The 15,281-nt window shown below is 39.7% G+C and overlaps 2 protein-coding genes across 7 annotated transcripts in view; one reads left to right on the plus strand and one right to left on the minus strand.

Annotated features, from left to right (window-relative positions):
* Positions 1–15,281, plus strand: part of GOLGB1 (golgin B1) — a 93,857-nt gene that overhangs the window by 37,594 nt on the left and 40,982 nt on the right. For all 6 annotated transcript variants that reach the window (XM_032150050.2, XM_032150052.2, XM_032150053.2 and 3 more), the window contains 2 exons: positions 12,356–12,470; positions 15,056–15,129. In XM_032150050.2, the coding sequence (XP_032005941.1) occupies positions 12,356–12,470; positions 15,056–15,129 (189 nt within the window). The remainder of the gene's footprint in view (positions 1–12,355; positions 12,471–15,055; positions 15,130–15,281) is intronic.
* On the minus strand, positions 8,353–9,383 carry LOC131383233 (uncharacterized). Its single transcript, XM_058437435.1, has 2 exons — positions 9,312–9,383; positions 8,353–9,271 (listed from the first exon to the last, which is right to left on the minus strand). Exon 2 carries the CDS (start codon positions 9,237–9,239, stop codon positions 8,586–8,588), a length of 654 nt encoding a protein of 217 aa, XP_058293418.1. The 5' UTR covers positions 9,240–9,271; positions 9,312–9,383; the 3' UTR covers positions 8,353–8,585.

Consider the following 15,281-nt stretch of genomic DNA (forward strand, 5'->3'; position numbering starts at 1 on the left):
GTCAAGTTGTTTTGTTTTTTCCCATACGGATATTTCGTTGTTTCAGCACCATTTCTTAAGGAGACTTTACTTTCCTCATTGGATTCTTTTGGTACCTTCGTTGCAAATCAAAGACTAATACATCTATTTCTGAATTTTCTGTTCTGTTATATTGATCTATTTGTCAGTCCCTATGCCAGTATCACAGTCTTCATTATTGTAGTTTGTTGTTAGTCTTGAAGTCAAGTATTAATAGTATAAGCCCTACAACTTTGTTCCTCTTTTCAAGATTGCTTTGACTATTCCAGGTCCTTTCCACAGAAATTATACAGTCAGCTTCTCAAATTCTACTTTTTAAAAAAAGACAGATGAGATTTTGAATTGGTATTGTGTGGAATCTATTGATCAGTTTAAGGAGAATTGACAACACTACTGAACTTTTAAATCTACGAATATAGTATATATCTCCATTTATTTAGATCTTTAATTTCTTTCAGCAGTGTTTTGTAGTTTTCATTGGAGAAATTATGCACATTATAATATTTATTCTGAAGTAGTTAATATTTTTGATACTATTATAGATGGAATTATTTTTGTTTCATTTTCCAATGTATGCTAATACATAAGTATACAACTGAATTTTATTAAGCTTATATTCTGTGACCTTGATAAACGAATTAATTTTATTGGTTTTGGTCTCTTTTTGTAGATTCTCTAGGATTTTCTATGTAAGCAATCATGTCATCTGAAAATAAAGACAAATTTTACTTCTTTCTAATTTTTATGCCTCCAGTACACTGTTTAATAGAAGTGGTGAGACTAGACCTTCTTGCATTGTTTCTAATCTAAGAGGAAAGTGTTCCATAATTTACCATTGGCTGTGATACTAGTTTTAGGTATTTAAGGAATTTCCTCTATCAGATCATCCTCAATCTTATAGAGGAATTTTTCTCTTAGTTTTTTTGATATTTCTTAATTTTTTCTTAATTTTAAAAATAAACTTTCTCTTATTTTTTTTATATTTCTAGGCTATGTGGTTCTTCCATGAGTAATAACAAAAGTCTAGTTGTAGCAAACCTCCTAAAAATTTTTCTATTTATTTATTTATTGAGATGGAGTTTCACTGTTGCCCATGCTGGAGTGCAGTGGTGTGATCTCAGCTCACTGCGACCTCCATTTCTCAGGTGCAAGCGATTCTCCTGCCTCAGCCTTCCCGGTAGTTGGGACTACAGGTGCCCACCAACACTCCTGGCTAATTTTTGTTAGTTTTAGTGGAGACAGGGTTTTGCCATGTTGGCCAGGCTGGTCTGAAACTCCTAACCATACCTCCTAACCGTTGGTGATCTACCCGCCTTGGCCTCCCAAAGTGCTGACATTACAGGCGTGAGCCACTGCACCTGGCCCTTTCTTTTTTCTTTTTTTAAATTTTATTTATTTCTTTTTTTTGAGACAGAGTCACTCCATCACCCAGGCTGGAGTGTAGTGGTGCGATGACAGCTCGCTGCAGCCTCAACCTCCTGGGCTTAGGTGATCCTCCCACCTCAGCCTCCTAAGTAGTTGGGACTACAGGCACATGCCACCATGCCTGGCTATTTTTGTGTGTGTTTGTTTGTTTATTTATTTATTGGTGGAAATGGAATTTCATCATGTTGCCCAGGCTGGTATAGAACTTCTGGACTCAAGCAATCCCCCTCCCTTGGCCTCCCAAAATGCTGGAATTATGGGCATGAGCCACCACACCCAACCCCAATATATTTGTTGAAAAAAATCTGCATATAAGTGAACTCATGTAGTTCAAACCTATGTTCAAGAGTTAACTGTATTATCCTTTTTCTATATTACTGAATTTGATTTGCTAATATTTTGTGAAGGATTTTTGTATTAATGTTTATGAAGGATATTAGTCTACAGTTTTCTTGTTTTATAATATCTTTATCAGGTTTTGGTATTAAGGGTATGGCAGCCTCATAATATGTTCCCTTTTCTATTTTCTGGGAGTGTTTCCTTTCTATTTTATGAGAGTTTGTATGTGATTGGTATTATTTCAGTTTTTAAAAATAATTTTTTAAATACTTTTTTTGAAAGAATTCACCAATGAAACCATCTGAGTCTGGAGTTTTAGGAAGGTTTTGATAATGAATTGAATTTCCTTTACAGATATAAGGCTAATAATAAGATTTTTTTTTTTTTTTTTTGCTCTGTGCCAGTTTTGGTTTGTTTGGGCTTTTTTTTTTTTTCCCTGGGGTTTTGTCCATTTCATTGAAGATGTTCTATTTTTGTCATAATGTTGGTTATATTTACTTTTTATCCTTTTAATGCCTGTAAGCGCTGATCCCTGCTGTTGTTAATTTGTGCTTCATTTTCTTTATCAGTCGATCTAGAATTTATTCAGCTTTTTCCCCCCATCTTTTCAAAGAACCACTTTTGGTCTTGTTAATTTTCTCTGTTGCTGATTATTTTCATTTTCATTGATTTCTACTCTTTAGTATTTCTACTTACTTGGATTTACTTTGCTCTTCTTTTTATAGCTTCTTAAGGTGAAACTTTATATCAAAGATTTCAGGTCTTCTTTTCTCATATGAACATTTAAAGTTAACACAGTTCCCTCTAAACATAGCTTGTTATGTTGTGGTTTTCAGTTTTTGAAGATTTTTGTAAGTTTCTCTGTGATTTTTTCATTGACCATGGATTGTTTAGAAGTGTGTTCTAAATAAACACATTGTTGTAGAATATCCAGATATTTGGTTTTATTTCTAGATATCTTATTGATTTCTAATATAATTTCATTATGATCAGAGAATATGTTTTATATGACTTCAATCCTTTGAAATTTATTGAGACCTATTTTATGACACAGCATATGGTGTCTTGGTGAACATACCTTGTACACTTGTAAATAGTGTGTATTCTGTAGTTATTGGATGTAATGTTCTACAGATAGCACTTAGATCATAGTATTGTTCAGGTTATCTTTGTCTTTGACTTTTGTCTGGTTATTGAAACATTTGCTAAGAGGGGGTTGAAATCTCCCAACTATGACTGTGGATTGTCTGTTTCTCCTTTTAATGTAGTCATTTTTTGCTTCTTAGTAATTGGAATCTCTGTTATTAGTACATACACATTTATTTTTTGGATAAAATGTTCCTTTTTTCACTTACAAAATGTTTCTCTGTCTCTAGTAATAATTCTTTATTTACATTTCTCTGTATCTGGCATTAATAAAATAATTCAGTCTTATGTTTATTGCTTGAATGGTGTATTCTTTTCTATCCTTTTACTTTTAACTTATGTCTTTCTTTAAAGTGAATGTCTTGAAGGCAACATATAGTTGGGTTATACTTTTTTATTTCTTCTCTTCTTTGTGATTGGAGTGCCTAGTCCTTTTAATGTAATTATTGATGTGATTGGATTTAGGTCTACCATTTTGCTTTCTGTTTTTTCTCCTCTGTTTTCTCTTCTTCTTTTTTCCTGCCTTCTATTCAATAATTAGAAGTTTCTTGAATTTAATTTTCATTTATTGATTGACAACTTTTTCTTTTAAACAGCTCTATTAAAGGTATACTTGGCATACAGCAATGTGTACACATTTAAAGTATACAGTTTAAAGAGGGTTTTGTTTGTTTGTTCATTTGTTTTTTGAAACAGGGTCTTGTTCTCTCACCCAGGCTGGAGCGCAGTCACATGATCACAGGTCACTGTAGCCTTAACTTCCTGGGCTCAAGCAATCCTCTCACCTCAGCCTCCTGAATAGCTGGGACCACAGGCATGTGCCATCATGCCTGGCCAATTTTTTTTTTTTGTAGAGACAAGGTCTCACTATGTTGCCCAGGCTGGCCTCAAACTAACTCCTGGGCTCAAATGATCCTCCTGCCTTTGTCTCCCAAAGTGCTGGGATTACAGGTATAAGCCACAGCACCCAGAACAATTTGATAACATATAAAACCATCACTACTGTCAAGAAAATGAACATATTCATTATCTCTAGAAGTTTTCTCATGTCCTCTTTTAATCTTTTCCCTCACATCTTTCCCTACCTAGACAACCACTGATCTGCTTTCTGTCATTATAGATTTTTAAAAAGTTTATATAAGTTGTATATGCACTTTTGTTGGCTTATTTTACTCAGCATACTTATTTGAGATTCATCCTAATGTTTGTTTAGTAATAATTCATTCCATTGTATTGTTGAGTATGTTGTAAACAGCACAATTTGTGTAACCATTGACTCATTGATGGATAATTTGGGTTGTGGACAGTTTTTGGCTAATACATATAAAGCATTTATGTTTATGTTTTAAGGAGATTAAAATAAGAAAATAAATCTTAACTACCATTGCAGTTACTATTTCTGATACTTTTCGTTCTTTGGTGGTAGATCAGAGATTGCCAATCCTTTTATATATAGTAAATATTTTAGGCTTTGTGGGTCATACAGTCTTTGTTGCAGGTACTCAACTCTGCCATTGTAGAGCAAGAACAGACATAGAGCCAAGGTAAACAAATGGTTGTGGTTATGTTCCAATAAAACTTTATTTATGTAGGCCTCCAAAGTTTCCCAAACCCTGGCTTCATATTTCCACCTGGTATCATTTTTCTTCTATCGGAAGGACTTTTTTTTTTTTTTTTTTTTTTAATAGAGACAGGTTCTCATTTTGTCACCCAGGCTAGAGTGCAGTGGCATGATCATGGATCACTGCAGCCTCATCCTCCTGGGCTCAAGTGATTCTTCCACATTTGCCTCCAAAATAGCTGCGACTACAGGCATGCACCATGATACCCAGCTGATTTTTTTTTTTTTTACTTTTAGTAGAGATGAGGTCTTGCTAAGTTACCTAGGCTGGCTGGTTTTAACCTCCTGAGCTCAAATGATCCTCCTGCCTTGGCCTCCCAAAGTGCTGGGATTACAGGTGTGAGCTACTGCACCTGGCTCTGAAGGACTTCTTTTAATTTTTGTGTCTGTGTGCACATGGATGTGTGTGCAAGTCTGCTGGTCATGGGGTTTTTTGTTTGTTTGTTTTTGTTTTTTAGAGATGGAGTCTCGCTTTGTCACCAGGCTGGAGTGCAGTGGTGCTATCTCGGCTCACTGCAATCTCTGCCTCCCAGGTTCAAGTGATTCTCCTGCCTCAGCCTCCCGAGTAGCTGGGACTACAGGCACCCACCACCACACCTGGCTATTTTTTTGTTTGTTTTGTTTTTGTATTTTTGGTAGAGACGGGCTTTCACCGTGTTGGCCAGGATGGTCTCAATCTCTTGACCTCATGATCCACCTGCCTCGGCCTCCCAAAGTGCTGGGATTACAGGTGTGAGTCACTGTGCCTGGCCAGTCATGGGTTCTAATAACACTTTATGTCTGAAGACATCTTTATCTCACCATTGTTGTTGAAAGATTATTTTTTGCTGACTAGAATTCTACATGGAAAGTTTTTTTTTTTCTTTCATTTCTCTACGTGTATTACTCTACTATCTTCTTTCTTGCATTTTGGTTTTTTTGTTGGTTTTTTTTTTTTTTTTTTTTTTTTTGAGACAGAGTCTCACTGTGTCTCCCAGGCTGGAGTGCAGTGGCGCAATCTCAACTCACTGTAACCTCCACTTCCCGGGTTCAAGTGATTCTCCTGCCTCAGCCTCCCATGTAGCTTGGATTACAGGCACCCACCACCATGCCTGGCTAATTTTGTATTTTTAGTAGAGATGGGGTTTTGCCATGTTGGCCAGGCTAGTCTCGAACTCTGGTCTCAAGCAATCCACCCCACTCAGTCTCCCAAAGTGCTGGGATTACAGGCATGAGCCACTGCACCTGGCCCTTGCATTTTGTTTTTAATAAGAAATCTGCTGTCATGCTTCTTTCTCTTTTTTCCTGCCTGCTTTTAGGATTTTACCACTGTTTTTGAGCACTTGAATTATGATGTACTTTGACATAGCATGTTTCTTGTGATTGGGGTTCATCGAGCTTTTTCAATCTCTGTGTTTATAGTTTTGGAAGATTTTCTGCTGTGAATTAGTCAAATATGTATATTTTTCTGACTCCTTACTCTTCTTTGGGAATTCTAATTACATGTATATTAGATTACTTGAAGTTGTTCCAAAACTCATTAATGGGCTTTTAATTTTTTTTTTTTTTTGAAATGGAGTCTTGCTCTGTTGCCCAGGCGGGAGTGCAGTGATGCAATCTCAGCTCACTGCAGTCTCCGCCTCCCAGGTTCAAATGATTCTCCTTTGTTTCTATCTTTGTTTTGTTAACATATTTTGGAGCTTTTTTTATGGGACTTAGTTAAATTCTTTGAAAAAAAACCTGGTCCTTTCAGATCTTGCTGCTTTGATTTGTTAGGAGGGTTCGAATCAGTGCTCAGTCATTCCATACTCCTGAGGCAAGACCTTGCTGAGTATTCTACTCAATGGCCTGAGAAGTGTTTTATCATATTTGGCTATGTAACTGACACTTCCGGGTTTTGTGTGAGCACCAAGTGCTATTCTTTAATCTCTTTAGATAGGTAGGGGTAGTTCAGGTAGCCTTGGATGCTTTCCTCACATTCATGTGCTGCTCTGTACTTCACTGAACACTTGTTCAGTCCCTTTGCAGATCTGCAGAGTTTTCTCTTTATGTGACTTTTTCCCATCTGGTATTCTATTCTGTGAACTGCAGCCATCTTGCTCTTTCTTGACTGTCAGCTCTGTCTCATGAACTTAGGGAGTCTACCAGGCTCAGCCTATGTTCCCCCTTCTTGGACCATAGCCTGAAAACTCTCTTAAGGCATGAAGCTTCGTCAGTTTTAGGGATCACTTTATTTGTTTTCTGTCTCTCTCAGAGATAATTATCCTTTGTTGCTTGATATCCAGTATTCTGAAAATGATTATTTTATTATTTTGTCTGGTTTTGGTTGTTATTGTTTCAGGTAGGAGGTTAAATCTGTTCCATGTTACTCAGTCTTTACCAGAAGCAAAAGTTCTCTATTGGGTATTGAGCTATATCTTTTTACAAAAATTTTTTAAGTCGTTGCTCTAGGAAGTACAACATATATCCATAACTTTTCAGTCTTCTTGAGTTAATACTGTACTACTTCACTTAAAAGGTAGAATCTTCATAATCATATACCCTCACCCTATTCCTTATGCCACAGTTGTTGTATGTATTATGTTAACAAAAGTGATAAGCCTCAGCACACAATTTTAATATTTGTGCTTAAAATGGTTATATATATTTGAAAGACATTAAGAGGAAAATATTGACCTTAACATTTATCCACGCCTTCCTTCCTTTTTTTTCTTTCTTTCTTTCTTTCTTTCTTTCTTTCTTTCTTTCTTTCTTTCTTTCTTTCTTTTTCTTTCTTTCTTTCTTTCTTTTTCTTTCTTTCCTTTCTTTCTCTTTCTTTCTCTTTTCTTTTCCTTCCTTCCTTCCTTCCTTCCTTCCTTCCTTCCTTCCTTCCTTCCTTCCTTCCTTCCTTCCTTCTCTCCCTTCCCTTCCCTTCCCTTCCCTTCCCTTTCCTTTCCTTTCTTTCCTTTCTTTCTTTTGTTTCTTTCTTTCTTTTCTTCCTCTGTGGCCCGGGCTAGAATCGAGTCGGCTCGCTGCAGACTCCCTGCCTCCGGCTCCCGTGATTCTCCTGCCTCGGCCTGCGGGCTGCCTGGGATTGCCAGCGCGCACCACCACCGCTGCCTGCTCTCCTTTGGCTGGAGGCGCGGTTTCGCCATGTTGGCCAGGCTGGTCTCCAGCTCCTGACCCCGAGTGCTTTGCCCGCCTCGGCCTCCCGAGGTGCTGGGACTGCAGACGGAGTCTCGCTCACTCGGTGCTCGGTGTTGCCCGGGCTGGAGTGCGGTGGCGTGGTCTTGGCTCACTGCAGCCTCCGCCTCCCAGCCACCTGCCTTGGCCTCCCAGGGTGCTGGGATTGCAGCCTCTGCCCGGCCGCCGCCCCGTCTGGGAGGTGGGGAACGAGGAGCTCCTCTGCCCAGCTGCCACCCCGCCTAGGAAGTGAGGAGCGTCTCTGCCTGGCCGCCCATCGTCTGGGATGTGAGGAGCGCCTCTGCCCGGCCGCCCATCGTCTGGGATGTGAGGAGCACCTCTGCCCGGCCGCCACCCCGTCTGGGAAGTGAGGAGTGCCTCTGCCCGACTGCCCCATCTGGGAAGTGAGGAGCGCCTCTGCCCGGCCGCCCTGTCTGGGAAGAAGTGAGGAGCGCCTCTGCCCGGCCGCCCTGTCTGGGAAGAAGTGAGGAGCACCTCTACCCGGCCGCCCCGTCTGGGATGTGAGGAGCGCCTCTGCCCAGCCGCCCATCGTCTGGGAAGTGAGGAGCACCTCTGCCCGGCCGCCCCGTCTGGGATGTGAGGAGCGCCTCTGCCCGGCCGCCCCGTCTGGGAAGTGAGGAGCGCCTCCGCCTGGCCGCCCCGTCTGGGAAGAAGTGAGGAGCGCCTCTGCCCGGCCGCCCCGTCTGGGAAGAAGTGAGGAGCGCCTCTGCCTGGCCGCCCCGTCTGGGAAGAAGTGAGGAGCGCCTCTGCCCGGCTGCCCCGTCTGGGAAGTGAGGAGCATCTCTGCCCGGCCGCCCCATCTGGGAAGTGAGGAGCGCCTCTGCCCAGCCACCCATCGTCTGGGATGTTAGGAGCGCCTCTGCCCGGCCGCCCATCATCTGGGAAGTGAGGAGTGCCTCTCTCCGGCCGCCCCGACTGGGAAGAAGTGAGGAGCGCCTCTGCCCGGCCGCCCCGTCTGGGAAGTGAGGAGCGCCTCTGCCCGGCTGCCCCGTCTGGGAAGAAGTGAGGAGCGCCTCTGCCCGGCCGCCCCATCTGGGAAGAAGTGAGGAGCGCCTCTGCCTGGCTGCCCCGTCTGGGAAGAAGTGAGGAGCGCCTCTGCCCGGCCGCCCCGTCTGGGAAGAAGTGAGGAGCGCCTCTGCCCGGCTGCCCTGTCTGGGAAGTGAAGAGCGTCTCTGCCCGGCCGCCCCATCTGGGAAGTGAGGAGCGCCTCTGCCCAGCCACCCATCGTCTGGGATGTTAGGAGCGCCTCTGCCCGGCCGCCCATCATCTGGGAAGTGAGGAGTGCCTCTCTCCGGCTGCCCCGACTGGGAAGAAGTGAGGAGCGCCTCTGCCCGGCCGTCCCGTCTGGGAAGTGAGGAGCACCTCTGCCCGGCCGCCCTGTCTGGGAAGTGAGGACCGCCTCTGCCCGGCCGCCCCATCTGGGAAGTGAGGAGCACCTCTGCCCGGCCGCCCTGTCTGGGATGTGAGGAGTTCCTCTGCCTGGCCGCCCCGTCTGGGAAGTGAGGAGCGCTTCTGCCCGGCCACCCATCGTCTGGGATGTGAGGAGCGCCTCTGCCCGGCCTCCCCTTCCGGGAAGTGAAGAGCCCCTCTGCCTGGCCACCACCCCGTCTAGGAAGTGAGGAGCGTCTCTGCCCGGCCGCCCCGTCTGGGAAGTGAGGAGCGCCTCTGCCTGGCCGCCCCGTCTGGGAGGTCTACCACGGAGGCCAGAAGCAATGTGGGGGCTGGACGTGGTGGCTCACGCCTGTAGTCCCAGCACTCTGGGAGGCCGAGGCGGGTTGATCACTTGGGGCTAGGAGTTCGAGACCAGCCTGGCCAACATGGCAAAACATATGAAAAATACAACAGACAAACCAACCAACCAACCCAGCAACAACAAAACAGGTCTACCCTGGAGTCATACTCTAATTTTTTCTATTTTCTTCCCTTTCTGATCCTTTATCCCACTTTCTTTTTCTTCCTCTTCCTTCTCCTTCTTCTTTGTCAAATAGAGGATTGAGTTATTATCATTGATGCATACAAAGTCCCTCTCTCATTTATTTTCTTTAATTCCCACTCCCCATTTCTATTCCCTGTCTTCCCATGTGCAACCTTCCTAATATGTTTGATATGCGTCTTTTTGTTTGTATGTATTTTTAGAAAATGTTAATTGTTTTGTGTGCAAAAAAAATTAATAAAAAATAAAATAAAATTAAAAAAATTAAACAAAAACATTTATCCACATATTTACTATTTGTAATGCCCTTTCCTCTCTGATGATCAGATATCTATTTGATACCATTTTCTTCAGCCTCTACAACAACCCGTAATATTATAGTATAGGTCTGTCTGTGAAAAAATTTTCTTAGTTTTTTTCTTATCTAAAAATGTCTTTATTTTATTTTACTTTTATTCTTGAATGATATTTGCTACTGGATATTATAATTCTGGATTGACAATTTTTCTTTCTGAACTTTTTTTTTTTTTTTGAGATGGCGTTTCACTCTTGTCACCCAGGCTGGGGTGCAATAGCATGATCTCAGCTCACCGCAACCTGTGCCTCCTGGGTTCAAGCAATTCTCCTGCCTCAGCCTCCTGAGTAGCTGGGATTACAGGCATGAGTCACCATGCCTGGCTAATTTTGTATTTTAGTAGAGATGGAGTTTCTCTGTGTTGGTCAAGCTGGTCTTGAACTCCCAACCTCAGATGATCCACCTGCCTCGCCCTTCCAAACTGCTGGGATTATAGGCATGAGCCACTACGTCCAGCCTTTCTTTCAGTACTTTAAAGAAGGTGTTTCCCTCTTCTGGCCTATATTTTTTCCCTAACAATTGGTCAGTAGTCATTCGAATTATTGTTCCTTTATATGTAAAGTATCATTTTTCCATGGAGATTTTAAGACTTTCCTTTTATCCTTGTCTATGTTGTACTTAGTTATAGTTTTCTTTGTCATTTTCTTGCTTGCTTTTGTTGAGTTTCTTACATATATAACGTTATGTTTGAGAAATTTTTGGCCATTTCTTAAAATATTTTTTTCTTCCCATTCTGTCCCTCGTCTCTTCTGGTACTCCAATTACACGTATATTGAACCTTTTAATATTTTCCCACATGTCCCTGAGGTTGTTGTATTCATTTTTTTTTCAATTTTTTTTATTCTTCGGTCTTCAGATTGAATAATTTCAGTTGATTTATCATCTTCAATTCACCAAGATTTTCTTCTGTCGTCTATACTCTACTGTTAAGCCTATCACATTGAAATTTTCATTTCAGATATTATGTTTATTAGTTCTAGAATTTCAAACTGGTTCATTATTATTTTTTTTGTTCCTACTAAGATTTCTTTTCTTCTCATTCATTATGAGCATATTCATTTATATCCTAAGCATAGGTATAATAGCTTCTTTATTAAAATTCTTGTTTGCTACTTACAAAATCTGCATCATTTTATGGCTAGAATCTGTTGATTACATTTTTTTTTTCCTTGAGAATTGGTCACACTTTCCTATTTCTTCATGTGTAAATGGTTTTGTTTTGAATTCTGGATGTTGTGTTTTGTTCTCAAGATTCTATTTTATTATTTCTAAAATTTCAATTACTTTTTATCAGACAGTAAGTTGGACTCAAACCCCAAACTCTGGCCTATGATAAGAGAGGCATCAAAACTCAGTTCAGTTATTTTTGCCTTAGCTGGGCTGCTTTAAGTCAGTCCAACAAATACATTGTGCCATTGTTCAGCCAGAAATTTCAGCTAAGTTTATACACAGAATTCAGGGCTCCTCCTTCCTAACTCTTTTTCTTCTCTCCGATCTCCCTCCTCACATCCTGGCATCTATGTTTGTCCCAAACTCTTCTCATTCTTCAAGCCAGAAATATCTGTGGCTATTCTATTGGAATTTTACTTGCCCTGTATACTGCAAACTGGGAACTTCCCTTAAGATAAAAGCCATAAAAACCCTAAATTCATACCTTGCTATTTATTTTAAACATCAAATGAAGATTTTGGGGTCAAGTATGCTGTAAAGACCCTCATGGCTTAAAAATTCTACAATTGAATGAAAATTTTATAGAATAATATCCATGGAGAATAAAAAAATATATAAAGACATAAAACTAAAGATGTGGCATAATTAGATATATGCCTATCCTTAGGAAAACCAAAAATTCTGGATGTATAAATTAAGCCAAGGGAATTTTTATTATACTTGGAAAACAAAAAAAATTTTATAAATCTTCTTCCTTTCTTAAGAGGTACATATTCCTTTGCCTCTATTCCTCTTTGTGAAACCTCTCTTCATGTTCATTTCCTTCAGGGGAGAGACCATGTTACTTGGTGGCATTAATCTAATCTTTTAACACTATTTTTTTGTGAACCTGAAAATGTTCTTTCATATGCTATAGACTTGGGATTTCTATCTTTGTAATCCAGGCTTCAATCTTAAATTTAAAAGCCAATGAACTTGATATTTGTGTGAAATACTTTCTTTTTCTAAATCTTTAAATAAAACACTTTTCTTCAAAGATTGCCTAGGCAGGTAAGTAGATGTTATTTTTAAAGTATTTTCATGGCTGGAGAACTTCTAGAAGACAAAAATGCTGGAGGCTATCTGGGCATTAGTGTGAGAATTTTCTGCTGGAGAATCATTAATTTGTTGTCTTTCTACAATTTAGGCAGTCACTGAGGAGAATATTGCTTCTTTGCAGAAGAGAGTGGTAGAACTAGAGAATGAAAAGGGAGCCTTGCTCCTTAGTTCTATAGAGCTGGAGGAGCTGAAAGCTGAGAATGGTATGTATAAAAGAAAACCATAATTCTCTGTCTTATCCCACAAGTGCCTCTACTTTTATCACTAATTATGTATAACATGTAGAATTCTCTGATTCCATGATAATAAAGATTTAGATAATAGAGCTGGTAACTATCAAAGATAATACACATTAAACAATTAGAGCATAGTATCAGTGTTTACATAAGTATAACATTTTGCAATATGGACTACACATGCTGCAGGATTTCTTTATAACTCATAATCATTTTGGAATGGTCATTGTATCCTACAGGAAGTATGGCTTGAACAGGACCTTAATAAGATGATTTTTAAAATAGGTAAAATGAAGAAAGAAAGGACATTCTGGTAATAAATTTGTGGGATGAGGTAACAGACATCAGTATAAAGGTTTAAAGGTAGAAACTATGTTGTGAATGAGTGGTTTATGCTCGTGCTGTACCCTGCTTAGAATCCTGCTCCTTTTCTTTAGTCTGGATGATTCTTACTCATCTTTCAGGCCTCGACTAGCACATTATCTTTTTCAGGAATTTGGTATTGGTCCCCAAAAGTTGGGTTAAATGATTTTTTTTGTGCTTCCATAACATCCTTGTATACTTTTAACATCGTATTAAAATGATCTGTTTATATGTTTGTCTTTTTTACCATATTATAAGCTCTTCAGAGTTTAAATATAAGCTCTTCAAGGGCAGGGGCCATTTTTTTTTTCCGTCTTTGCTTTACCCAAAACTAGTATACTACCTGGCAATTAATGGCTACTGAATAAAGTTTTGTTGGATTGAACTGAACTTAGCATTTTATCCTATTGGATTGTGTGTGAACAGTTAGTGAGAATGAAGATGTGTCTCCTTCCACTTATCATATGCTTCATGTAGACTTTATGGATTTAGTAGCATGTCGTTAATGCTTTATTGATCTAATTCATCTTTAACTGACTACTACACTTTATCATCTAGGAGTGAGAATGAATAGCAAGTATAAAGGTTGTAAAACTTTTATTAAACTCTAGAGCCAGTATTTCTAACTTAACTATTTTACAGTTTTCCACTTAGATCTAAATGGAAGCTTATGCACTTGTATTAGACGATTCCCACTATTTCTAATAAGTAAAGAACACCACAAATTCAGCTCATTATTTAACCCATTCAGAGCACTTCTTTGAGACCTTATCCATGATGCTTATTTTGCAGTTTTGCAAACAGTCTGTATCCTGTCCATGTGGCTTCACATGGTTTGGAGGTATTATGTGGATTCCATTCCTCTTCCTACAGGGATCACTGACCTTAAGGTTTTCTGTATTGGTTTTTGTGTCTGGCCTCATAGATTACTTTTACCTTGTATGTCATGTTGTTTTCAACTCACCTTTTGCACTGACATTTCTACCACTGTACTCCTTTTTCAAGTAATCTTGTGAAATGTCTGAACATATATACTGTCTTGAATTCCCTTGTCTCATTTATGGTGCCTTTCCTATGTGCCAGGCACTATTCTAGTTGCTGGGGATATAGCTATGAACATATTGGAGGCGAAGACAGACTACAAACCTGTTTATACACATAAGAAAATTTCAGAGAATGATAAGTATTAGGCTAAAAATAAAACAGGGTATTTCAACTATGCCTTGGAGAAGAAGAACACAGAATTGGAGTAGTGAGAGTAGGCCTTTCCGAGGACTTTAAACCTGAATGATGAAAAGGGGATAGCCATGCAAAGAGGCTAAGCAAAGAGCATTCCAGGCAGAGAAAAAAGCAGTACAAATGTTCTCAGGTGTGAATGAACTTGATAAGTTTGCAGAAGAGAAAACAGACCAGTGTTTTTGGAGCCGAGTGAACAAAAAGGGGGCAATACAAGAAGAGGAGGTTGGAGAATTAGTAGGGTCAAAGCATGAGGGTTCCTACAGGTCACATTAAGACATTTGGATACAGTGTAAAAAATATATATATTTTTTTCCTTTGGTGTATCTGTTTTATCTTCTCAGAAAGAATATAAGCTTCTTGAGGATATTGATATCGATGCTCAATATATACACATTGTCACAGAACTTGGGTTAAAACTCCAAAGACTTAGATTCTAATCCCAGCTCCCTGAACTAGCTGCGTAACCTTTCGGGTCATGTCATTTCTTTGTTTTCTTATATGATCATTGAGGAGATAGGATAGCTCCCTTTTAGTGCTAAAATTTGATATCTTTATGAACATTGAAGAACATTGTAAGTGCTATATTAATGTAAAATATATATTACAAACATAGTAGGATTATGGATAAATTATATGTATTGTCCTAGAAGTTCCAGATTATGCCACAGAAATAGCTGCTTTATGTCCTGCATCCTGGCCTCCTTTCAAACCTTCCACTATTTAGTATACTTCACTCAGGTTCATTATCATCACCTAGTACTGTTCTATCTTATATCTCATGTAATCATATCCTCTTGCCACTTCTTTATTTTAATAAGGCTTTCTCCTCTCCCAAACTATTTTATTTTTTTAAAAATTATTTCGTGCAATTCAAATAGCTTCACATGCAATCCTGTTTTTTCACACACTCCACATATATCTTCTAAAGATATTTATTTTGTGACTTTCAGAAAAACTGTCTTCTCAGATTACTCTCCTGGAGGCTCAGAATAGAACTGGGGAGGCAGATAGAGAAGTCAGTGAGGTAAGTGATGTGTTCTTAATATAACCAGAACATGAACTAAATTAAGAGAAGGTAGCTTCATATGAAAACACATCTGTAATTTTCTAGTGTTGCCAGAGAAGTACATTACCTACAGAGTAAGATCTAGTAAAGAGATTCATAATGGTTATTAT

This window comes from Hylobates moloch, unplaced genomic scaffold, assembly GCF_009828535.3.
Source record: "Hylobates moloch isolate HMO894 unplaced genomic scaffold, HMol_V3 SCAFFOLD_4, whole genome shotgun sequence".
Classification (NCBI taxonomy): domain Eukaryota; kingdom Metazoa; phylum Chordata; class Mammalia; order Primates; family Hylobatidae; genus Hylobates; species Hylobates moloch.

Excerpts from the sequence above, each read along its gene's own strand:
- LOC131383233 (XM_058437435.1), bottom strand. The coding sequence starts at position 9,239 with ATGGGTGGCCGGGCAGAAGCGCTCCTCACTTCCCAGACGGGGCGGCCA.